The sequence below is a fragment of the Mustela nigripes genome, chromosome 5 (assembly GCF_022355385.1).
Source record: "Mustela nigripes isolate SB6536 chromosome 5, MUSNIG.SB6536, whole genome shotgun sequence".
NCBI classification, from domain to species: domain Eukaryota; kingdom Metazoa; phylum Chordata; class Mammalia; order Carnivora; family Mustelidae; genus Mustela; species Mustela nigripes.
Window position 1 is genome coordinate 79,771,549 of NC_081561.1, and position 25,879 is coordinate 79,797,427.

Below are 25,879 nucleotides of genomic sequence, written 5' to 3' on the forward strand. Positions count from 1 at the left end.
CAGATCAATGGTAGGGATTGTTGGGACTTACGCTGGTTACACACTTCATTCATAAGGATGACTTGAGATTTATTTCCGCTTGTTGCCCATGGTGTCCTTTAAGAAAAGGAAACCTCAGAAGTAAGGTCTATGTCAAGAAGTTTAGGGCTGTGTAATGATAGAAGTGCCTCGGTGTCCCACGAGGAAGTAGCCTAACGGTGACTGTAGTCACCGTGCTTAGTTATTCTTTTCTGTCCAGAGGGGAAACTTGTGCCTTATATAAACTGCTAAAGAGCAAAGAGGGTTGGAATGACACACTTCATGGTACGGAGCTAAGCACATTGCTTTCCAGCGTGCAGCCCCGTGTCTGCACCTTCCCTCGCCCTCTCAGGCAACCCCGCGGCCACCCTGCCTCCGGGCTGAGAGGAAGCAGGTCAGGGTATAGTCTGAGGGGTGTCCACAAAGGCAAGTCCTCTCTGTTTTCAGAGGCCTCTTTCTTCTCCTTTAGTCTGGGGTCCTCGGTGCCCCAGCAGCGTCTGGAACTCAGCCGTTCTGAATGGAATGACGAACAGAACGAGTAGGCAACCATCGTCCCATCTGAAGGAATTTCAGGAGCAGAGAGAGCACGGGGGGCATTTTCTCAGTGCATGGGATCCTGAAATCCTACAGTGCTGATTGCCTTTCCCTTCCCACTCATTTCTTCCATCCTTTGTGGCCAGGCTGTGACCTCTGGGGGAGCAAAGAGGAGTCCCTTGATTCCGCAGCACCGCTAGACACCGCTGCCTTGAGCCATATTTCTCTAGTAATAGCATTCCCTTCCCTACCTCCTTCCCACCCCATGGAAAGGAATCCGGTTCTCCCCAGTGTTTTATCTCAGTAGAGGCAGGGTCTGTTAAGGAAATTCTTCCATCTTCGTGGCTCAGACTTCAACAGGCATGGGAATCACCTGGAGAGCTTTTTTCCGACAGGCTGCTGGAACCATACCTGGGATTTCTGATGGAGGGGGTGCAGTGGGCCCATGAACTTGCATTTCCAACCAGCTCGCAAGTCATACCAATGTGATGGTATTTGGAAAGCCCTGCTCTGAGCTCCGTCCCTGCCCCTTCCTCCCGGTGCCTCCGGAGTTCCCGAAGCTCGTTTCTTTTCAGGTGCTTTGCTTAATTTTTTCATGTTGCTTTTGAACTGTTGGGATGATCCTAATTATTTCTCTTCTGCTATTATAATACTCAGGTTCTCTTTTATGGGTCTGCGGTCTGCCCAAATGTTGTTTTGATTGTTACAGATTACAAATTCCTAAAGCCTTGGAACCCTCTGGTCCCAGAAGACCTTCTGGAGGCTGGGGAAGCAGAGGGGATTGCCCTCTGAAGGCTGTATTTGGTCAGAATAGCTAAGGGACAGCTTCCTTGTGGCAAAGACATCTGGACCCTTTCATCAGCTAGTTCAGAAATTTATAAGTGTCTTTACGATATTCCTGGTATCTAGCTAGTTAGCCAGTCAGCCTTTTTGAAATCATTAAAAGAAGTGAAAAAGTTCCATCAGCAATAGGGATTGAATATAAAATTAATGCATCTGCTATTTTGCACAAGGACTTTTCTCCTTTGGTTGACTGAGTCGAGCTCTACGTTCATAGCTGTAACCCTTAAATTGATCTTGATGTAACAGCAAAGCAATCTGACTTTGGGAATAAAGACATACATGAGCTTGAAGAAATGGAAGTCTAGATTTTAAGTGATCTTCTGTTTGGAGTATGCATTATTAGATGAGCAAATTAAGAATTGTACTTAGTTGGACCATGGAGTGAGCTCTTTTCCAAATGGCTTATCTGGGTGTTTTCTCCATGTATGTTTTCTCAGTGTGTCTGGACCAGCGGTAGACTGTAGACAGCTGTGTATGTGTGTGAAATCTAGTTCTCAAACAAATGAGATTTCTTATTACATTGAGTTTTTGATATTTATTTAATACATTTATTGAACATTTCTTCCTGTCATTAAATATTTTTCTACATTTTTGACGTGACTACTACTATTTGTTTGAGTGTACCATAATTGGTGGGTCAAATCATTGTGTGAATGTAATTGAGAGGGGGGAAAATACATGTTGCTGGATAACCCTCTAAAGAGAGAGGAAACACTTTTATATAAACATTGTTAACTAATAAAAAAACTTTTGCTGATATTTCCTTAGTTTGTGCATATGACACTTTAGAGGAAAAATAAAATCTTGTTTTGTTTTGTCTTTTTGGTTTTTGGGTTTTTTGTTTGTTTTAAAGATTTTATTTATTTATTAGAGAGAGAGAGAGAGAGAGGGCACAGAGGGAGAATGTGAGAGAGAAGCAGGTGCCACACTGAGCAGGGAGCCCGATGTGGGGCTCAATCCCAGGACCCTGAGATCATGACCTGAGCTGAAGGCAGATGGAGCCGCCCAGGTGCCCCGAAAAATGAAATCTTCAAACTGATTGGGTTTAAAATATTCTCAAATCAGTTCAGAGTACAAGGGTCATTTTTAAGTATCCTTCCCCTAGTTTTGGTCAGATCTGTAGCAACATACCCATGAGTATGCCTCAAAGTAGGAAGATACATCAGAAACGAAATCGATTAAGAGTATTGCCACCATTACTTGCTTTTTGGGATATTTGACTTTTATTTTATGTATGCATTGAGTGATGTAGTTTTGGGTGGTTTTTATTGTTGTTTTTGCACTTTTGTGTTTTTTCGGGGAATTTGTTTATTTCTCACCTACAGCTTTGATAATTTTTATAGAAGTGAATTCCTATGAAGGTTGGAAATGGAACCCATTCTGTCATCACCAACAGTTGCCAGTTGTTGAGGACATGGGGCTCTGCTGTGCAAGTCAGAGATGCGTGTGATTTCCTTCTTTAAATAACATTTTTTCTTTAAATGATGTGCTTTTTTGCTTTTTTTTTTAAAAAAAGACTTTATTTATTTATTTGATAGAGACACAGCGAGAGAGGGAAGACAAGCAGGGGGAGTGGGAGAGAGAGAAGCAGGCTTCCGACTGAGCCCGATGTGGGGCTCGATCCCAGGACCCTGGGATCATGACCCAAGCTGAAGGCAGACGCTTAACGACTGAGCCACCCAGGTGCCCCTGCTTCTTTAAAAAACGTATTTTTCCTCAGTGCATTCTAAATTCATAATCACAAGTTCTTCCTTCTTCCCCTCATTTCCTTGTTTTCTCTCAACATTTGCAATCATGCCTCATCTTTCCCCTTATCCTAGTTCTGTTTATGTGCAGGACAATTGAAGGAGAAATCACATGTTCTTGGAGCTAAACAGACCTGGATTTGAAACCATGCTCTTCTGTTTCCTGGCTGTGTGACATGAAACAAATTACTTACCCTCTCTGAGTCTCAGTGAAATGGTACAGATTTTCCTCCCTCACAAAATTTTTTCTGAAGATTAAATATAATAGTGTATATTAAGTTCCTAACAGACTGTCACAGCTCAATAAATACTCATTCCTTTCCCATTTCTGATTTTTCATTCTTCCTTTGTAATTTTCATACTTTCCCCCAAAGTCTCCAGATGAATAATTTGAACTTCTTGGCTGTTCTCCTAGAAGAGATTCAGAGTAAAACTGTTTTCTTTTTTTCTGGAATTCATCATTTTTTTTTTAAGTCACTGTTTAACTAATATTTACTTTGATCTTGGTAAGGTTGTAGAACTTAGGGTAGTAAACTTTATTCCTTTTAAATCCAAACGAATCCTAAAATGACCTTTTAAGCAGTACATAGTCTTCAATATTTTATGAGAGCAGGTGGGGCAGGGTTGGGGAGCTAGGATGATGATGATGATGACTGGTGTCTCCACCAAGTAAGACTCAGGGATTTTACCACTGAATTCTGTCTTCTGCTTGGGCATTGCTGATAGAAAGTTATGCTTCTTGGGTCTAAACCCCCACCTGGCCATAATTCCTGCAAGTCATTCGTGCCATTCTAATGGCTCTCCTCCCTCTGTTTTCTCTACTGGGAATTCCTTCCTGCTTCTCTGCTTTTCTTCCTCCCTTCTTTGAAGACAGTGTGAATGTCACCTTCTTTTTGACACCTGTCCTGCTTATTCCCTCCCCGGATTCTCACCCCCTAACTTCACTGGCTCCTTTTGGCTTTCTCTGTCTCCCATAAACACTTCCATTGCTGTGCCTACAGTGTGTCTTAGTACTTGCTTGGTGGTCTGCTTCTGGAGTGTCAGCCCGATAAAGGCACAGAGGGTGTCAGACTCACTGTGGAGCTCTGGCACACAGTTGGTGCTCAGCAGACACCTGTTGAGTGCAGAAGTCAGTGTCCAAGGTCACAAGCATGGATCCTCAGACAGAGGAGCACTGAGGGTGGAAATCCTTGTAAGTGGCGGTCTGAACAAGAAGCAGCCCAGACAGCGCTAACTAGAGCTGAGTGAGATTCTCTGCTTTCCAAAGTGAACGAGAAATTTGAATAAATGATCGACATCATTCTGGAAGAATTAGGAATGTGATTTGATTTATTTAATTACTTGACTTCATCATCTTATATGGATTTAGGAAGCAAGAACAGTCCTCTGCATTATGTCAAAAGTAATAAAAAAGAACCCAGATGCCATATAAATAAACAGTTTAAAGCAAAGGATACCGAAGCCTGAAGAAACTCCGCTATCGCCTCAATCCTCTCCATACTTTTCCTTTGGGAGATGAGCCAGTTCAGAAGGAATGAAGTGGCTAGAGGAGCGGCATGGTCAGAACTTGCTCTGACAGGCCTGGGAAACAGCTACTGCTACATAACTTAGTTATCTTCTTGGACTCTTAGCTCATCTGCTATAAGGGGGATGCTAAGCACCTGTACGTCGTGAGCATGAAGCTACAGCCTGCATTTCAGAGTTGTGAGGATTGAATGAGCCAACATATGAATAAGCCAACAAATGTTGGATTGATCTCCAAAAGGCTACAGATAAAATCTGTGGTTCAGGATGTAACTATAGCAAATCTAAAAAATACTTAGACTATTAAAGCAAGTTATGTTTGTCTGCGGGTATCACTGAGGATCAAAAATGTAGACTAACGGACCAAATATTCCTTTAAAAAGTACATGGGTCAAAGGTTCATCATCATAACCCTCTTTGTTTTTTTTTAGATTTTGATGACATACATCAAGATCTGAGGGCATTTTTGAAACTCAGACAAGAGGGACATCGGGGTGGCTCAGTTGGTTAAGCATCTGCCTTCAGCTCAAGTTGTGATTCCAGGGTCCTGGGATGGAGTCCCACTTCGGGCTCCTTGCTCAGCAGGGAGCCTGCTTCTCTTTCTGCCTGCTGCTTCCCCTGCTTGTGCTCTCTCTCTCTCTCTATGACAAATAAATAAGTAAAATCTTTAAAACAGAACAAAACAAAAAAAACCCTCAGATTGAAGTCACGTGAATTTATAGGATGGCTGAACCTTGGCATAAACTCATCTTAGATAATAAGCCTAAGGATATCGACTCTTGAAGGAAAGTTCCATGTGAATAGACTTTCTCTGTGTTCAGATTACGCAGGGGCAGGGTGGGCATGGCATAACAATTGAGCACAAGAGACCCTCTCCTTACCAACACCTCACCCAACTTGATCCACAAGCTCCTACCAAAACAAATCCTCACCCTCTAGGACAATTCTTGGGTCTCTGTAGGCAACAGAACCATGCTGCACGCAAAGGATGAAGCAGGATCAATGGACAGGGCAGAACAGAGATCTAATTTCAGGGCATGAAAATTAAATATGATTCAGCCTTGCTGCCTCATCTCCTGGAGGAGACGAATGCAAATGAGGTTAAAGGGAAGAACCCTTTCCGGAGCCCCAGACCCGGTTTCCCTCACAATGAAGGCTGAAAAATCTCTGTCCAGCCTCGGTGGCCGCATGTTTGATGAGAATAATAATTCTGACGTTGAAGGCTAATCTCCAACAGGAGCCCGTTTTCCATAAATGAATCAAAGTTGGAAGGTTAGAGTAACTGAAGATCATCAGCGAGAACTGAGCTCTGGGGAAAGAAAGAAGGCGCCAGCCCCTCCGGAAGCCAGAAGGGAGCCATGTGAGTAAGTCAGGATGACCCAGGCACAGACCAGCCAAGGAGTCCGGAGAAAGGATTTGCTTTACAATACACACAGTATCCATGAGCATCTCCCAGATTGCAGATTTCCTAAAGACAGTTGCCAGTTGGTAACTCATCCTTTATGTCACCTTGAACCCAGTAAATGCAGGTGTTGACTTTTGTTCTCTCTCCTTCACCATTATGATGTAACATAAGTAAATCTTTCATTCCTGAGTTTCTGATTTAGTCCGGTTAGGGATTTTAGCCATTTTCTATTTTCTCTATATTTGCATTTTTGCCTCAAAGGCAAAATTATACCAGTTTTTATATCAGCAAGCCCACCAGATTACCCAAATGTATACCAGATGGCTCTCCCTTTTACTCCTATATTACAGGCTTAAGTATCCTTTCTTTGGGGCGGGGGGCGTTGGGTGATCTGTACTTAGAGTTCCAAAAGGGAACTGAAATAAAAGCAGCGTGTGCTCCTTGCAAAAAGATGAAGACTTTGGCTATACCTGAAGCGAGCGTTCACCCTCTTGTCATCTGAGCACTCTTGGCTGTGCTGTGGTCTTCCACATCCCTTCAGTGCCTATCTGAACACACGTTCTGTGTCGTTGATATAAACAGGATCTTAAACTCTTTATTTCTGTTCTAAAATCTCAAAAATATGATGTAAATAGGGCTCCCAGTTTGCTCAGTCTGTTGGGCGTCAGACTCTTGGTTTTGGCTTGGGTCGTGATCTCAGGGTCATGAGCTCGAGCCCTGTGTTGGGCTCCACACTCAATAAGGAGTCTGCCTGAGATTCCCTTTCTTCCTCGACCCCTCCACCACTAAAATAAATAAATAAATCTTTAAAAAATATGATGTAAATGTTTCACCTCATTAGTACACACTCTTTATTTTAAATATCTATATACTATTCTATTATTTAGATGCAGCATGAACAACTTAGCCAATCTTCTGATGAACATGTAAGTAGTTTCCCAGATGTCACCATTCCCATAGCACTGAACGCACACTTTGTGGAGACTCGCGGAAGTCTTTCTAAAGGATGTAGTCATGGAAGTGAAGTGGTGGAGGGGAGGCGGCGACAAAGGGAATGGACACTTAACCTTTTGAAAGTCACTCTCAAACTAACCACAGAAATATACCAACGTGTGCTCTCACTGACAGCGTTTTAGGGTTTATTTGCTTTACACCCCACCGGTAATGGACATACTCAATCCCTCTTTTTCTTCTTTGTCAATTAGTAAGTGAAGATCTGTTTTGACTTTTGAAATTGGTTTAGTTGGCAATTTTCTTTCCTGTTGAGTTGCTCTTTTCCTTTGCTACCTAGACATTTGTACTTTTCCTTCTGTGACTGGGCTATGAATGCCTTTTGTCCATTTTTCTCTTGGATTGTCATTTCTCACAGGAAATTACCAGTAAAGCAAACCATTATAAAGTATAACAGATATTTGAAGCTAAAAATATCTCGGGCATGACCCCCACATACCCTACCATTGTAGAAAGCAGAGATGCGCATGTATGGTGGTTTTAGAAACAGGGTTCCATCTTTTGCTGCCATTAGGTTAAACCTCCCTTGAAATCATTTTCTGCCATGCATTCTTTCCAGTTTTTTTTTTCATATTCCTGATATCATATGCAGTTTATCATTCTTCTCAATTTTCCCCTCTTGACTAGTATAATCAGTCAGGATTTATAGATGATCTGGTAATCCCAGCATCCCCAGCAGGACAATTCCTGACCTTATATAATTGTATAGTATTTTTTGTTTTGTTTTGTTTTGTTTTTAAGAAGGTATGAAAAGAAGTAAGGATTTTCAAGAAAATATATAGAACTGATTCATGGTTTTAGGTAGTTAGCATTGCATTAATAAACCATAATCCTCCCCCCACACACCCAACCTGGTTCTCCTTCTCTTCCTCCATTGTATCCACCTTTCCTTCTTCCTTCTTTTCTGTCCTTTGCCTTTCCCCTCCTCTTTCCTTCTCCTGCCTCCCTGTCTCTATCCAGCAGCAGCTCTGACATAATTAATTTTGTCCCCTGGAATCTAAGTGAAAACGCTACATAAAACATTCACTCACTGGTACTTCAATGGTGAAACCATAGGAGCTCCATTAAACCCAGGAGTCACGCAAGGATGGCCACGCCTCCCTATTATGTACTTGTTTTCCTTTGCTCTCCATGGCCTAGGTGGTATAGTTACAAAATAACAATTGTAGGGGCACCTGGGTGGCTCAGTCAGTTAAGCATGTGCCTTTGGCTCTGCTTATGATCTCCAGGTCCTGGGATGCATTGGGGTTCTTGCTGAACAGGGAGTCTTTTTCTCTCTCTCCCCTGCCCCTCCCCACTGCTCATTATCTCTCTCTTGCTCTCAAATAAATAAATAAAGTTAAAAAAAAAAAAAGAAAAAAGAAAATGCCAATTGTAGGTTTAAAATTGGGAAATAAAAGGCAAACATATATCTGGATGATGTAATTGTCCTAGGACACCTTCAAGAGAATGAACTAAAATAGTTTTCTTTCTTTCTTTTTTTTTTTTTTTTTTTTAATAATCAACTAGTTCAGTAAGGCAGCTTAGTAAATTAATGCACAAAAATCAGTAGGCTTCCCATATCCAAATGACAACCACTGGAAGACAGAAATGATAGTGACAGAAAGCTTACTGCTATACAGTGAAAACCCAGTGCCAAAATACCCAAGAAACATAAAGTAACAAGAAATGAGAAAGATCTATATTTAAAAAAAAAAAAAAACAACTATGACATAAAAGAAAACTTTTAGATAAAATTTTACTGTGGTATAACACTGTCAGTTCTCCCGGTACTTATGTAGAAATCTAGTGGGATCTCAAGAAAAATGCCAGGTTTTTCAAAATCAAATTCTGAAGTTCATAGGCAGAGTAAAATGTAAGAATAGATAAGAAACTTCTGACACAGGAAAATGAAAATAAACTAATCTTATCCAAATATCTATTATAATATGAATACTAATCAAGTCAGTTTGGTTCAGGCAATTAATACATTAATGAAACAGAATGGTCAACTTTAATATTGACCAAAGTGCATATGAGATTTGGTACATACTACAACTCTAAGAATTTAATATGCAGTGAAAGTAACATTTTGAAGCAGCAGGGGAGAGGTTTATTTCTTGTAAACAAATTAGATCCCTACCTGTATTCTTAGACACACACACACACATCCAGATACATAAGAAAATTAAAATGTAGGAGAATTAGAACGTAAAATTACTGGAAGAAAACATGGGAGAATTTTTTTAAAGATTTATTTATCTGAGAGAGAAGAGAGCACGAGCACACATGAGCACACACATGTGCAGGGGGAGGGGCTGAGGAGAGACTCCTAAGCAGACTGTAAGTTGAGCTGGAAGCCCACTGAAGGACCCAGCCCCGTGACTCCAAAACCATAACCTGAGCTGAAACCCAAGAGTCAGATGCCACCCAGGTACCACAATATGGGAGAATTTTTAACATAATCTTCCACTGAAGAAGATCTAATGAGTCTATGAAGCCATCAATCAACATATTGATAAGTCTGACCACTTACAATTAAAATTTTGTTTGATAAAGGATACAATATTTAAAAATGTAAATTAAACGTGTTTGCCAGGCATAACACTGCCAGAGAGCTGATTTCTTCAATATATAAAGAGTTCTCATAAATCAATTCTAAGAAACCAAATGAGAAAACATTCTTCCCACTTCTTAAAGAGCTACGAGAAATCCAACATTCTCTTGGCCTCTAGGAGGGGGAGACTAGGGAAACCAGGAGTGTAGGTAATTACTCTCCACTTCGTATTGCCAGATGCCTTGAGCTCAAGTAGCTTCCACATAGGGGGCAGGGAAGGGGAGAATAGGGGAGGGGAGGGGAAAGGAGGGGAGAAGGACAAACTGACTAACAAATACCGTTTTTAAATTGGAAGTCTAAAAATCTGTCTTCCACCATTCACCTTCCTGCCACTAACCTGTACAAGTGGGAGAAAAGATGAAGAAAAGGAAAATAGAAATAGTCACATGCACCCCTGCTACCTCCTTCACTGACGTTTCTCTAAAGAATATGTTCCTTAATGCTAAAGGACTTTTGTATTTCCGAGCTGAAGAGACTCATTCTTTTTGTGACTGGTGAGCAGTTTGGTCTTGCCCTCTGTCACACCTCTTCCTCCCTCGCCTGAAGGGTGATCCTACTCAGGTTACACTTAGGGGATAAAGAAATTCTCTAGTGGAAATGATTAAGTTTGAATTACTTCCTAATGTGTTCCTTGGGTTTTACAAATGCTTTATGGCAGCCTTGACCAACCATGGTTTGGAAAACTATGTAAGAAACTTGATATACAGGGACGCCTGGGTAGCTCAGTTGGTTAAGCAGCTGCCTTAGGCTCAGGTCATGATCCCAGGATCCTGGAATTGAGTCCCACATCGGGCTCCTTACTCAGTGGGGAGCCTGCTTCTCTCTCTGCCTCTCTCTGCCTCTGCCTGCCACTCTGCCCGTTTGTGCACACGCTCTCTCTTGTTCTCTTTCTCTGACTAATAAATAAATAAAATCTTAAAAAAAAAAAAGAAACTTGATGTACAGTATGTTATGATGGATGAACAGCTGATTGCTAATTTCGATGGTGGTTTGCTTTGGTGGGAAATGGTTCCTCATTTGCACTAGAGAAGAAAGGAAGATGTTTGGCATCCTTCACAATATTGGCCCAGCTGCATTGCAGACAGAGCTGGCAGCCTTAGAGAAGACATTTGCCACAAAGTGGAGCAAGTAAAATCGAAACTCACTACCAAGCTTCAGCCTATCCCCTTGCCCTATAGGAATGTCAATACTATGTTTGCTACTCTCCAGGCATTTAAAGTCCCTGGAAAGGATACTAATACTGGAGTCTCCCTTACCAATGTTGTCTCCAAAAAATATTGTCACCGTACCTCCTAAGTGAAGTTACCATAGATGTTCTTCTGCGGCAGGGAAACCGTATACAAAGTCCAGCCTGGGGTTTTGAGTGTTTCAGCTCTTTATCCAGGAATAATATCGCAGCTAACTTCATGCATTTTAGTAAATTTGGGACTATTGAACAATAGCTCCTGTGCATCCGTTTCAGGTCGACTTCCTGCCCGGAAACACCGTGAGCAGGGTGTGTGACCGTCATTGTAAGTGTTGTACAGATTTGAAGAATTGGGGTACAAGGCAGGAAGCATATTTCTACTTTGGGGGAAATAGCCTTCTAATTTCTTCTGTTCCCACGGAAAATGTCTCCCACTGGGTCTCAGCAGGATTTTGTCTAACGGCTCATTATGGATCTGTTATTTGGCCTTCTGAAGTCTTTTGTGCTCTGTGAGCTTCATGGCTGTTAGTCCTGGGAGAGCAGTTGTTCGATGTCATTGTTGCAGAGTCTGTAATTGGTTTGGGCCCATATCTTACAGTTTGTCAGGCCGGCTTCAGTAACAAAGAGTGTGTATAGATTTCCAAGCATATTCTGTGTTCTAGAGTTTTCTGCGTGCATAGGATGTACTCAACCATGAAGTGGTATTTTATATTTAAGGACCTGAGTATCATTCTGCTCATTATAAAAAATTTTATATCTCCCTTTAGTTCCAGCACTCATGCAGATGTGGACTTACACTGAATATTAAGAAACCCTTCTCTCCAAGGCAGACCAGCAAAGGTCTTCACGGTGTACACAAAATCACAGCTTAAACCCCTTGTCACAAAAATAACATTTTGCGATTTTCATCCTATATCACCCTTATGGCAAATTCTCTAGTCCCTATATCCCCAAGCCCCATATTCTTCTTCATTTTCAGTCTGTTTTATGCCCGAGGGTCCCAATGGAAGCAGAATAGTGCCTGCAGAATTGATCAGAAATTCATGGGTTTGGTTCAATTGCATCATTAAGATAAGTAAAAACATCAGATGAACTGGTTTGGGTTTTCCTACTTAATTTTTATTATTGCTTTTATTTTTTGTCTCAAGACAGGCCTCCAAATTTGAAGAAATACAACGTAAAAGAAAGGCATGCTTTATACAACCCCTCACCTGTGTCTCTCTTCTATAAATGCGGCTCTTCTTCATAACTACCAAGTTATTAATGCTTTGGGCACTAAAATATGCAGTCTCCAATGCAGATAGTTTTTGACTCTAAGTCCCAGTACAAGGTTGTGATCATAATTTCCTCTCCATGTGCCTAGCAGAACAGTGAAAAAGTTAATGGCACTGAGCAATGAAGAGTTAATCAAAATAGCTATTGTTTATTGATAACTCACTACAATTAACACTACAGTAAACATTTCACGGATAATACTTCATTTTATCCTTAACATGACCTTACAACAGACACAGCTAACATCACTAACGTAGACCATTGTTCCCACATACTGAGTTGTGTTTCATGTTCATGATTTCCTTTGCTCTACAACAACCTTACAGATACTGTTACTGTCCCCATTTTACAGATGAGGACACTGAGGCTCCAGGAAGTTGAGTCAGTTGCTCGGTTGTAGCTATTAAGTGGTGTGGCAGAGTTCAAGCCCTTCCTACCTGGTCTTCTGCCTCCCGTGTGCTAAATGCCATGTACTAAAGAAGGGTTTTTTTTTTTTTTTGCCATTTTACAGATAGAGGAACTAAGATAAGAATCTAAAACCAACTTGTTCAATGGGTGCCTGGGTGGCTCTATTGGTTGAGCATCCGACTCTTCATTTTGGCTCAGGAGATGATCTCAGGGTCATGAGATTGAGCCCTGTGTCGGGCTCCACACTCAGCGTGGAGTCTGCCAGAGATTCTCTCCCTTTTCCTCTGCCTTTCCCCCTGCTTGTGCACTCACACACTCTCTCTCTCTTTCTCTAAGATATATGAATAAATCTTTTTTTAAAAGATTTTATTTATTTTTGCAAGAGAGCAAGAGAGAGAGAGTGAGCACAAATGAGCTGGGAGGAGGGGTAGAGAGAGAAGCAGACTCCCCATTGAGCAAGGAGCCCAATGTGGGGTTTGATCCCAGGATCCTGGGATCATGACCTGAGCTGAAGGCAGACGCTTAATCAACTGAGCATCCCAGGTGCCCAATGAATAAATCTTAAAAACAAAAACAAAAACAAACAAACAAACAAACAAAAAAACTTGTTCAAGGTTGCCTGGCTACCAGGTTTCTACAATTCCACTTTCCATGTGCAAAACCATTTCTACACATTAAAAAATGATTTCTACTCTATTCTTACTTTTTAAACTTTAATGTGATAGAACTATTAGTCACCCATAGGCATTTTCTCTTCCAACTCTGGCAAGGATATAGATTAAAAATCCCAGTCTGAAAGTTTAAAATGTCTCTACTGGGAAGAGAGTCCTATAACTATTCTAGCTTGAACAGAAAATATTTCCATCTGTCACATTTGTGGATACCACATGGGGTTTTTATATAATGTTTTTGTTTGGTCCTGAAGGCATAGATTAATTTTTACTTCCTTTGGCAGATAGCCTCATATTCTGGTGAATTTTTAAACCTTGAGATAAGAATAAAAATTCAAACATAGAAGTAAGACAATATCAAATATATTTAGGACAATAAGCATCCTTCAGCTGAGAAGATGAAGAAAAGCCCTAGTGCGAGGACCGTCATGAAACAGTGAGGAACACAAATGAATTCAAATCTGTTTGCATGGCAAACTCCTACTGATACAGTGAGTCTCCACTCTTGCCGCTTCTTGGAAACCTCCCCCTGATTCCTCCAGATAGTGTGGAAGAGCATTCTCCAGGATAAGTCCATCATCATAGCCTCATTTTATTTTAAATATATACTTTATTGTTCTCCAACTGGACTCCATACTCCTTGAAATCAAGGACCAGGTGTTATTAACTTGGTGTCCCTGATCTGCAGCACATTTCAGTCATGGGTTGGCTTTCCTCAAGTCAATTTATAGTCAACAGAGAAACTTTCTGAGCATATATCACATTTTTGGCATTGAATTCTGTAAGGCATTGAGATAGCATGAAAAACAATAAGAAGAGGAATATTTAACCAAGAGTGAACACTGGGCCGGGAATCTGAAAACTTGTATTCCAATCCTATTCTTTCTGCAACTTCATTGTTGGATCTGAGACAGCATTCCTGGTACTTAGTTGGTTAAAAGGAATGTCTGATTCAAAGACTTCTAACGTCTCTCAACTTTGCAAGTATACTTACTTATTATCTCAGATGGAAGTGTGCGCATGCCTCTGGAGCCACATCTGATGTGTGGGAGGCTCATACTGTGGTCAGAACAGTAGGTCAGTGTGGTCAGATGAGGACATAAGAGTACAGGCAATAAGCTTCTGTGAGGATGTGAGTCCTAAGTGTGGATGAATGCTCTGAAGAGCCAATTCCACAATGCGCTTTTAAGCTTGTGACAGGGGTGAAAGACAACTACAAGGCTTTAAAAATGATTAGCAGAGCAAGAGGAGGAGAGGTGAAGCCTGACGGTGAGACAGGATGGTGTGGGGTTAACATATGATATGCAAAGCTGAGATCTGCTCAGTCAAAGAGAAAGAGGTTTTGGCTGAGGGTGTAGAATAAGCATGGTCCCGGGGGAAGATGAGTCTCAGGTAGACGAGTAGATTAGAATGGGGCGCACGAGTAAGTCCAAGGGTCTACATCTGTAGGGAGAAAGGTGGCCACTGCGACTGAATCCATCCTGATGGTTTCTGGAGATCTACAGTGAATGGGTAAGATTGTGAAGGCCCAGAGATAGCCAAGCAGGAAGCCGGTTTGCGCAGTGAGGAAGAAGATGCACGTGTCATTTGTAAGCTGGCCATCTTGATAGCTGTGGCTAGCAACACTATGGCTGATATATAAGCCCCAGGAATGGAAAAGAGGCTGATGAATATGTAGCTGAAAGTTAACCCTATCTAAATTTCTTTTTTATTTTTGGTTGTCAACAGATGATGATACCTGTCTTACCGGTCTTCTAGTTTGACTTCTGACAAAATCATGGTATTTTTTTGAAGAATATGGAAAGTGAGTGTGCTGACCCTCTAGTTAGGTTTATTTATAATTAGTCTAATGGCTTCTTCAAGAAGGTAGTTACTGGGGGCACCTGGGTGGCTCAGTGGGTTAAGCCTCTGCCTTCGGCTCAGGTCATGATCTCAGGGTCCTGGAATTGAGCCCTGCATCGGGCTCTCTGCTCAGCAGGGAGCCTGCTTCCCCCTCTCTCTGTGCCTGCCTCTCTGCCTACCTGTGATCGCTCTCTGTCAAATAAATCTTTAAAAAAAAAAAAAAAAAAGAAGGTGGTTGCTGATCATTACATTCTTGAGGCCAGAAAACTGATTTTGAGTCTACTGCTATAACTGCCATACAAGATGTCAGTGTTGACTAATTACATGAGAGAACAGCTACCCAAAGTAACAGCACCCACTTAGGAGGAGGGCCCTATTGGAACACCACATGGCTTCCTTCAGGTTCCAGAAGGTTAGGTAAAGCTTTGCTTCCAGATAGATTGGGAAGCATAAATTCTGTGCCCAAGGCAACAGAATGAAATTCAGTTAGTAAAATTCTCCACTTGGATCTTTAAGGAGATAAGTCCCAGCCCTGCCCTGGGATGTCAGAGAGCACACTCACAATCATGAAAGTGTAGAGTGGAGGGGATATGACTTTGCAGCATAAGTTTAAAAAAAAAAAAATAGATTGAGGCTGCTTTCGCATAGACTGTACCCCATAGACCAAGCTAACCTTACGCTTTGGGGGTGCAAAGGCCTGTGCATGTACTCTCTCCATATTTACAGTTCCATGGACTTCTTACTGCAGAACTGCCATTAGCATCTTTATATTGTTCCCAGGGTCAGTCCCTCATTGCTGCTTTGGTCTACAAGTTGAGATTAATTTTCCTAAGATTATAACAATAGTATGTGTGTCTTACTCCAGCCCCATCACATGTGAATGGAATATTCAGGTGCTTGGGAGTGACACTTGCTATCTTCCAAGACCTGCCCTTCCCTTTCCTCTTGAGCCTTACCTGGTTTCCTCCTCCAGTGCTGAGCTGGGTGCTAGCTAGAGGCAGACCAGGGCCTCTGTGTGCCAGCCTTGCTTTCCTTTGACCCTGCCTGAAATGCAATTCATTCGACTTTTCACTGTGATGGAAGTTAGAAAGCTTTCACCTGCTGGAAGCTGGTTTAGCTCCTCCATTATAGAAACTTTCATTCTAGGGGTATTAATTCTGTTTTATGGGGATGGACTAGCTCCTACACTGGGGTTCAAGTTCTTTGAAGCAATGACTGTGTTAAGCATCTTTGCTTTCCGCTCTGGGTCACTTTGGACCTAATCATAACAACAGCTCACTAAAGAAGGATGTTGGCACATACCCTGAGCTTCCTGTTCCTTGAGACTCGTGGTGCCCCCGTCTGGGCCTGGCCAGGGCAGCCCCGTTGAAGAAGCCATGGGATCCTTTCATTTTTCCCCTACTCTGTTCTTGATTTTTCCAAACTCTGCCCTGACTCTTTTCTCCTTCCATTTGCTGTAAGTTTTCCCACTTAGACTGTGCTTGCTTTTCCTTCCTGTCTAGTCTAACCCACCTGCTCGCATACGAAGCCCACTCACTGTCGCTCTTTTCTGCCTTCCTCTCCTCACCCATCTTTCTCGAATACGATTTTCTCTTCTAGCCCCCTTTCCTCTGTCAGCCTCAGGAATGGAGAGTGGCAATGCTAGCAGAAAGGTTTTGACAAATGGAGGTGAACGTGGACTCTGAATGGAAGGGTCAACCATAGTGGGGCCTTTCAAAGCAGATGAAAGCTTTTGCCTTGTTTTGTTTCTGTTCAGAAGGATCTCGGACTAAATCCTCAGTCCGCCACATGGAAATAACTGAGTGAGACGGCTTCTATCTAATCAAATTACTGTATTCAAACATTTGAAACTGTTTTAGGATCAAGAAAACATAGGTTGACATGAAACCCTGTGGTAGCTAAGGTTGGGAAGACATTCTGTACTGTAGTATGTATGCGTTGATACATTTCATACACTTATGCTGTGGGTTACAGTCTAGCTTCTTCTTTCAGCATCAAACTATTTTAATCCTACTTATAATTCCAATGAATGCTGGGTTTCCTCTCCAGCTTGTTCAGCTAGCTTAAAGGGTAGATACCATCCACAACCCTGGTTACTGAAACACTATTCAGAAATCATAACTAGCAACTCAAAAGAGAGCTCAGTTTCACAAGATGAGATTTGATGCCGTGAAGCAACCCTCTCCAAAATTTGCCAGAGACCTTGTGAGTCTTAAAATATCCTCTGTTTCCTACCAGCCAGTTCTGGCAGCTTGAGAACTATTCTTGCAAATAATGACAAATATTTTACCAACTCACAACATGTTGCTTTTTGTTTTGGTATTAATTTTGTTTGTTCATATTTTTAACTAGGAAAGTTAGTATAATAACGCGATGGTCATCCAACAAATCTCAGGGAAAGGATTACTCTCCTATTGAATGTTTTATCATATGTTTCTTGAACACTGGCTATGTACAAGTTATTACATTGAATGTTTTTGGTAATGAAAATATGACTTGAACTTGATGTTTGACCACAAGAATTCAAAGAACAGAGACATTATAATGCAGCAAGTGCCATGTAATACTTGCTAAAATGCACTGAGAAATGAGGGCTCGGGTGGGATTTGCTGAGTGAGTCAAGGAAGGCTTTCTAAAGGAAGTGGGATATGAGTTTTGATGACTAGCCAGATGTTAATGTGTGCAATGTGGTACGGAGGGTAAGGGGCAATCTAGATAGTGAGACGTTATTAACAAAGTCTCAGAAATAGTACAGTATGAAGTACAGGGAACATCGTAAGGTTTTTGTTTTATGTAAATGAAAGGGAGCAGTTAGAGATAAAACTAAATCCCCTGGGTCTGAAATCCCCCATTTAACTCTGCTAGGTAATGGGGAATGTTTTATCCATTATTCCACTCTTTAAACCATTTCAGAGCTGTGTTTGAGGATAATTAATCAGATAATTAATCTGTCCTCAGTATAAAAGCTTGACTGGAGGAAGAGAAATTGGAGTTTGGAAGGCTAGCTGGGAGGTTATTATAATAGTCTAGTAAGAGGTACTGCGAGCTGCCCTGGGCTAGGAGGGGTGGGATTGGGATGGAGGATAGAACTGAGAGACACCAGGCAGTGAACATTCCTAGGATTTAGAACCTGATGAGAAGACGAGGAGGAAAAAAGGGAGGAGCCAAAGATAATTATGAAGATCCAAACCTAAGAAGTGACACCCTTAAGGAAGGCAAACAAGTCAGACAGTCCTGGGGGAAGGTGGGTTCAGCTTTGCTAGTGGTGCATGAATGTACATGTGCTCCCCAATGGTTCACCATTGGGAACTCAGCGAGAGTCTGAAAGACTGGCTTGCGATTCACTAGCACAGACGTAATGGTGGCAAGTGTAGGAGTGGATATGAACGCCAAGGGAGGGTCTAAAGAGAAGATGGCCAATGATAGGCCTCTCAGGAGAAGGTGGTCTACGTGTAGGGGAGGGAAGATGAGTCAAGATTGAAGTGGTCAGTGAGGTCAGAGAAGAGCCAGACTTAGAATCATGAAAGACTGGAGAAGAGAGTTTCAAGCAAGGAGGGGCCCGGAATGTTCATGGACACAAAGAACTAAGGAGGTTGAGAATGGAACAGGAGAAATGAAATATGGGAGTTAAGAGTTTACTGGTAACTGTCACAAGAGTGGATTTTATAGTGTACGTTGCTAGAATCTATTCTCTTTGTAAGTCTAGGTTTTGATGGTTTGGGGCCTATTGTCCCATTTCTTTAAAATAACAGAAATAACAAAAGATAGCATGTGTGTGTTTGTGTGACAGAGAGAGAGAGAGCGAGAGAGTGAGCGGGCACCTTGTGACCTGGGACTGTTTTACATAAGTGAAAGATTGTTTAAGTAAAATAAACCTTGAACTCACGTTTCCTTAATAATAGAGATACCAATTTATCTGATTGGAGATACCAATTTAGCTGATGAAGGAAATCCCCAGGATTTTACATTACTCAATAAGCAAAACTTCTACTCAAACTATGTCAATTAAAAATATACTGTTCTGCCCTTTTTCATTATATGAAACAGCAACAGCAAGAACATAGAAACAATTGTTGAAGAGATGAGCATGTCCCAGGATGTGTTAGATTATCATCTTGTTTCCTTCTTTTCAGAGCAAAAGACTGAGCTATGATAGCAACCGGTGGTGTGATAACCGGCCTGGCTGCCTTGAAAAGGCAAGACTCTGCCAGGTCACAGCATCATGTCAGCCTCAGCCCCTCGCCTACTGCCCACGAGAAGAAACCGGTCAGGCGGCGGCCTCAGGCCGATGTCGTAGTCGTTCGAGGCAAAATCCGGCTTTATTCCCCATCCGGTTTCTTCCTCATTTTGGGAGTGCTTATCTCCATTGTAGGAATTGCAATGGCAGTCCTTGGATATTGGCCCCAAAAAGAACATTTTATTGATGCTGAGACGACACTGTCAACCAACGAGACTCAGGTCATTCGGAACCAAGGTGGCGTGGTGGTCCGCTTCTTTGAGCAACATTTGCATTCTGATAAAATGAAAATGCTTGGCCCTTTCACCATGGGGATTGGTATTTTCATATTCATTTGTGCCAACGCCATTCTCCATGAGAACCGGGACAAAGAAACCAAAATCATACACATGAGGGATATCTATTCCACAGTTATCGACATCCACACACTGAGAATCAAGGAGCAAAAGCATATGAATGGCATCTACAATCTCCCATTGATGGGAGACACAGAAGTAAAACAGAATGGGAGCTCCTGTGCCTCGAGACTGGCCGCAAATACCATTGCCTCTTTTTCGGGTTTTAGGAGCAGTTTTCGGATGGACAGCTCTGTCGAGGAGGATGAGTTTGCACTAAACGAAAATAAGAGTTTGGGGCATCTCATGCCCCCTTTGCTTTCAGACAGCTCCGTCTCCGTCTTTGGCCTCTATCCACCTCCCTCCAAGACGACTGATGATAAGACCAGCGGCCCTAAGAAATGTGAAACCAAATCAATTGTGTCATCGTCCATCAGTGCTTTTACATTGCCTGTGATCAAACTTAATAACTGTGTTATTGATGAGCCCAGTATAGATAACATCACTGAAGATGCTGAGAACCTCAAAAGTAGGTCAAGGAATTTGTCGATGGATTCACTCGTGGTCCCTGTGCCCAATGCCAATGAGTCCTTCCAGCCAGTCAGCACCGTGTTCCCAAGGAATAATTCCATTGGGGAGTCGTTGTCGAGCCAATACAAGTCTTCTGTGGCCCTTGGACCCGGGGCTGGACAGCTCTTGTCTCCTGGGGCTGCTAGAAGACAGTTTGGGTCCAACACTTCTTTACATTTGCTCTCGTCACATTCAAAATCCTTAGACTTAGACAGGGGTCCCTCCACCCTAACTGTTCAGGCAGAACAACGGAAACACCCCAGTTGGCCTCGGTTGGATCGAAGCAACAGCAAAGGATACATGAAACTAGAGAATAAAGAGGACCCCATGGAGAGACTGCTTGTACCCCAAGCTGCGATCAAAAAAGACTTTACCAATAAGGAGAAGCTTCTCATGATTTCAAGATCCCATAACAATTTGAGTTTTGAACATGATGAATTCTTGAGTAACAACCTAAAGCGGGGAACTTCTGAAACGAGGTTTTAATGTTCAAAAATATATCATTTTACAAGGCTATATATTTTAAAACTATTTTCACTGGTGTTTCCCTGTTAAAGTATGGATCATACGCATTTTTTATCAAACGGTTTGTAGTGGGTTAGACCTGGTTGCTTAATTCTGTGGCGGCGATGGCTGTATGTTCAGGTTACTTATGATCATAGGACTTTCTCTGATCACCCGTGATTTTATATTCTCCCTTCTTTTGAAAATGTATCTCTTCTATCAATATGCACACAGAACACTTCCATCTGTACTAAAGCTCCCTTTCTTTACTTTTAAATTCTCTCATTGATGGTCATCTGTATAGGATGAATTGTCCAGAGTACAAATTTTCTAAACAACTGCTTTTTTTAAAAAAATAAAAAATCAATTAAATTATTTAAAAGGAGAAAGATCTAGTTCCTGGGTGAGCTAAATAATTTGGACTGGTGAAATTGGTCTAGTTCCATGTGAGCTAATTGATAGGAATTATTTAATTTCGTTGTGGTTAGTACCCTGAGCTCTGGGACTCTTTTTTCATTATTTGTTCTATTTTAGTGTTATTTTATCAAGAAACCATGTATTTAAGAACCATGGCTGAGAGTGCCAGGTATTCTTAGGAGTAAATATCAAAATGCTATTAGCTATAACTTTAGATATTCAGAATCAAAATTTATCTGCATCTAACTTGAAAAAGGAATGAACCAATTTAGTTTGTAGGAGTGCTATCTTGAAATAATTATATACATGAAGAAGATGTTGATTAGTCACAAAAATACACTATGGGTTAGTTAACGCTAACTAGTCTCCATATCTTTCCTAGCTATCTTTTTTATCATCCAGCATCCATTCATTCCCACATCCTTCTTTTCCCTCGAGATTTTTCAGATCCTGTTCTTTGGAAAACAACAGCTAACCTTGACTTTTCTTTTTATCTTTGTGTATCACTAGCTTGGTGATTCAAGGAAATTTAGTCCTTGACAAATTGCCTTGAAATTTGTCTTGAGCTGGAAAGCCTTATGAAGACCCCAAAGACTTTCTTATGGTGTAATACATTTTGGGGATTGTAACTCTCAATTATTGAAGATAACAAATACGAAAATGAATGTTTCCATTAGAAAATGTTCATGTTTCCCATTAAGGTAACATTTAATTGTAAGAACTGTTTAATGGAATACTCAGGAAATTTTACAGGTTCTTGCTAATGCCTAAATGTTACTGAGCATCAGTATTATTGCAGCTATTGTGGAAAAGGAGAAGGAAGATAAATTTCTGTGCGTAGCTCCCCACAATTCCATCTTGTGATGGCATCATGACATTGAGTCAATGTTACTTGTTAGAACACCAAGCTTGTATACTGTAATAGAGTAGACTCAATATTTTACTATAAAGCATTTAATAAACTTCTGTTCTTATTAGAAATTTGTGCTCTGCCTAAATTTGCTATCATTTTTTAAATATGCAATTCTGTTTAAAGTATTGTTTTTCAAACTTTTGAAATATATTCTGCTGAAGACTCCTGATACTCCAGTATATGTATTGGGTTCTGTGGCTTTCTTATTTTGCTCCTATTAAAGAGCTAGGTCTACCCACCTATTGAATTAGACCATTTCCATATTTGTTCTTGTGTGATTATTAATTTTACATGTCGACTACACTAAGGCATGCCCAGATTTCTAGGTGTGTTTATAAGGGTATTTACAGAAGAGAGTCACATCTGAATCCGTCAGCTGGTCACCAGTGCAGACGGACATCATCTAATCTGTCGAGGGATTGAATAGAACAAAAAGAAGGGCAAGTCTGTTCTTTGTGTTTGAGCTGAGACATCTGTCTTCCTGCCCTCAGACATTGGTACTCCTGTTTCTTGGGCCTTTGGAATTGGACTGAGGTTTATTCCACTGACTTCCCTGGTTCTTAGGCCTTCAGGTTGGGGGTGAAACTACACCACTACCTCTCCTGGGCCTCTCTAGTTTGCAGTTGGCAGATCATGGGATTTCTTGGCCTCCACAATTATGTGAGCTAATGTTTCATAATAAATGTCTCTATATTTATCTATCCATCTCTCTCTCTCTATCTATCCTATTGGTTCACTTTTTCTGGAGAACCCTGACTAGTAAACTTGGGATCACTCACTTAAAATTTCATTGGCTTTCAGGAAAATAACTAGGTATATAGCACCTAGCGAATGTCAGATGCTCCCAAGTTTGAAAACAGTTACTCTAAACACCCCTGCATAACTGTGAATGTTATCTTATGTGGCAAAACAAACAAACAAACAAACAAACAAAAACCACAAAAAAACCCAAAAAACAAAAACAACAATAATAAAACAAACACTTGTAACCCTAACTAAATGAAGGATGTTGAGATGGGGGAGATTATCCTGTGTTATTCAGGTGGGTCCCATGTGATTACAAGTGTCCTCATGAGAAGGAGACTAAGAAAGAGTTGGCTACAGAGGAAATGATGTGATCACACCAGAGAGAAAACTGAAGATGCCAAGATCCTTGCTTTGAAGATGGAGGGAGGAGTCACAAGCCAACAAATGGAGGAACAAAGCTCTACACACTGGAAAAAGCAGGGAAATGGATTCTCCCTTTAGAGCCTCTGCAGGAAGCAGTCCTGCTGACACCTTGACTCAAGCACAGTGAGACTGATTGGATTTCTGGCCTCCACAACTGTAAATGAGTAAGTATATGCTATGTTAATCCACTAACTCCATGTATTTTGTTACAGCAGCCACAGGGAACTAATATATTCCCCCAAACAAAAGGAGTTTTTTCAGAGAAGTGAGCCAGTTGTCAGCAGACTACTAAGCAGGGTGAAAGGCACCCATCCCAGGTGATGGCAGGTGGCCCAAAGTTAATGTATGATCAACATAAAATTTATTTTGACATTGATAATGTAAGTATAATAATTTAGACAAAAGAAGTAGAGCTGCTTTGAAGCAGGAAATATTGACTTTGGGAGATAATAAAAAATAAATGGCCAATAGACACATGAAAAAATGCTCAACATAACTAATTACAGAATTGCAAATCAAAACCACAATGAAATAACACCTTCCACCTGTCAAATTGACTAATATCAAAAAGACAAAAACCAAAACAAAACAAAAACAGATGTTGGCAAGGATGTGGAGACTATACACTGTTGGTAGGAATGTAAATTGGTACACACACTGTGGAAAACAGTATGGAAGTTCCTCAAAAGGGTAATAATGGAAGTTCCATAAAATCTAGTAATTCCACGTCTGGGTTTTTAATTTGAGGAATATGAAAACACTAATTCAAAAAGATGTATGCACCCCTGTGTTTATTGCAGCATATTCACAAGAGCCAAGATATGGAAGCAACTGAGATGTCCATTGATAGATAAATGAATAAAGATGATGTGGTATGTATACACAATGGATTATGACTTGGCTATAAAAGAGAAAGGAGTCTGTCATTTGTGACAACATGGATGGACCTAGAAGGTATTATTCTATATGAGTAAATTGGACAGAAAAAGGCAAATAATACATGATTTCATTTATATGTAGCATCTAAAAAACAAAACCAATGAAGAAATAAGCAAGAAAGCAAAAACAAAAAACAAAAAACAAAAAAACCCCAGAAACAGACTCATAAATAAAGAGAACAGACTAGTGGTTGCCAGAAGGGAGGGATGAAGAGATGGGGAAAATAGGGGGAGAGTATTAAGAGGTACAAACACACACTCTGTCTCTCTCTCTTTCTCTCTCTCTCTCTCTATATATATATATTCCCATATTTGGGTAAGAGAATATCCTAAACTCTTGGCTTCAAAGCAGCTACCAATTGTAAAAGTTTTCATCGTCAAATTAGTGTTTCTGTTCATGTAATTTTAGAAGAAGCAGTGGTAATATCAGTAAAAAGGAAACTTTTTTAGCCCAGCTTTGAAGCAAAATGGATATTGTACTAGCAAAGAACAGTGTACTAAAGATAAATTTTTAGTTCATTGCTTTAGCAAGTTCAAATTTAACCCTCTTTATTTTATGGAAACATACCATGAATGACTAAAAGAAGTAAAATAAGTTTTTTTAAAAAAATCCATCAATTTACCAAAACTTTACCTACAGTGTTTTAAATATGAAAGTCTTGGCTTGCCCCATGATACACATCCAACCTCTGTGGTCTTCAGATTGTTCAAAGATCTTAAGCACTCTTCTCCAAGTAGCAGCCGCCATACATAGATTATCCTTACACTTAATTCCAAAGAATTACACTTTCCCCCTTGCTATATATAATCCCATCTCAGGCCTTATATCAATAGTGATAATGACCATAATATCGGATCAGATCCCCATTTAATGATTTAAGTCCTCTGTGATCTGAATTCAAACTGAAGTAGTCCAGTTGGTTTCTTTCTATACACTGTTTCACTCAGGTTGAATGCACAAGGGGGGAAAAGGCCAACTTCACTGAAGTACCGTTGACTCATTGATGCCTTCTTGAGATAAAATTTAAAAATCAGGCCTGCCCAAGAACAGGGTTCATTAAAGTGACAGAATTAGGTCCTTCAACCCTTAAATGTCGGCAGGTCAATTCCTATTCTGGAAACACATCCCTGGTAAACTGATTTACATATGTATTTCTTCTTTTGCTGACTGTAAGAGAAGAGAAAGTAAGTAAGAAAGAGATACAGGAATTTCTGCACATAGGATCTTGTCTTTCTCAGGCATCAAGTTGGTCTTCACTTTAATCTTAAACTCTGAGTATTCTCTTATTGTTTCCCTTTACTACCGGTTGGTTCAGTAGTTATACAGAAATTACTGAGAAATTTATTTTCATTCCTCCCTACTAATTCCCCATCTAATATTTGGAGATTTCTAGTGACTTTCTAGTTCCTTCTCATCATGAAATGGTGTGGATTGTGTCTCCAGGAGCATGTGTACTCTGTCAATTAACTTTAGAGATTTTGTTTGCAGTGCAATTATTTATAATCTAGATCATAATGCCATGATACTTATGATACCAAGATTGAATATTTACTGATGGAAACATGAAAGCCTAGAATTTAGAAGCTATAAGACATTAGAGCTGATACCCAGTGGGACACAAAAGTTAGTAGCAAAACCAGGACTTGAATCCAAGTCTGTTGATTCCCATGATCTACATCAATTAAAATCAAGTCAGTTTTTTTTTTTAAAGATATTATTTATTTATTTGACAGATA

General features: G+C 40.7%; 1 protein-coding gene across 1 annotated transcript in view; it reads left to right on the forward strand.

Moving 5' to 3' along the window:
- The window catches only part of TMEM200A (transmembrane protein 200A), a 79,854-nt gene extending 57,575 nt beyond the window's left edge, over positions 1-22,279 (forward strand). Inside the window, exon 2 of the mRNA XM_059399154.1 lies at positions 19,192-22,279. Within this exon, the coding sequence (XP_059255137.1) occupies positions 19,208-20,686 (1,479 nt within the window). The 5' untranslated portion in view covers positions 19,192-19,207 and the 3' untranslated portion in view covers positions 20,687-22,279. The remainder of the gene's footprint in view (positions 1-19,191) is intronic.
- The last annotated feature ends 3,600 nt before the right edge of the window (positions 22,280-25,879 follow it).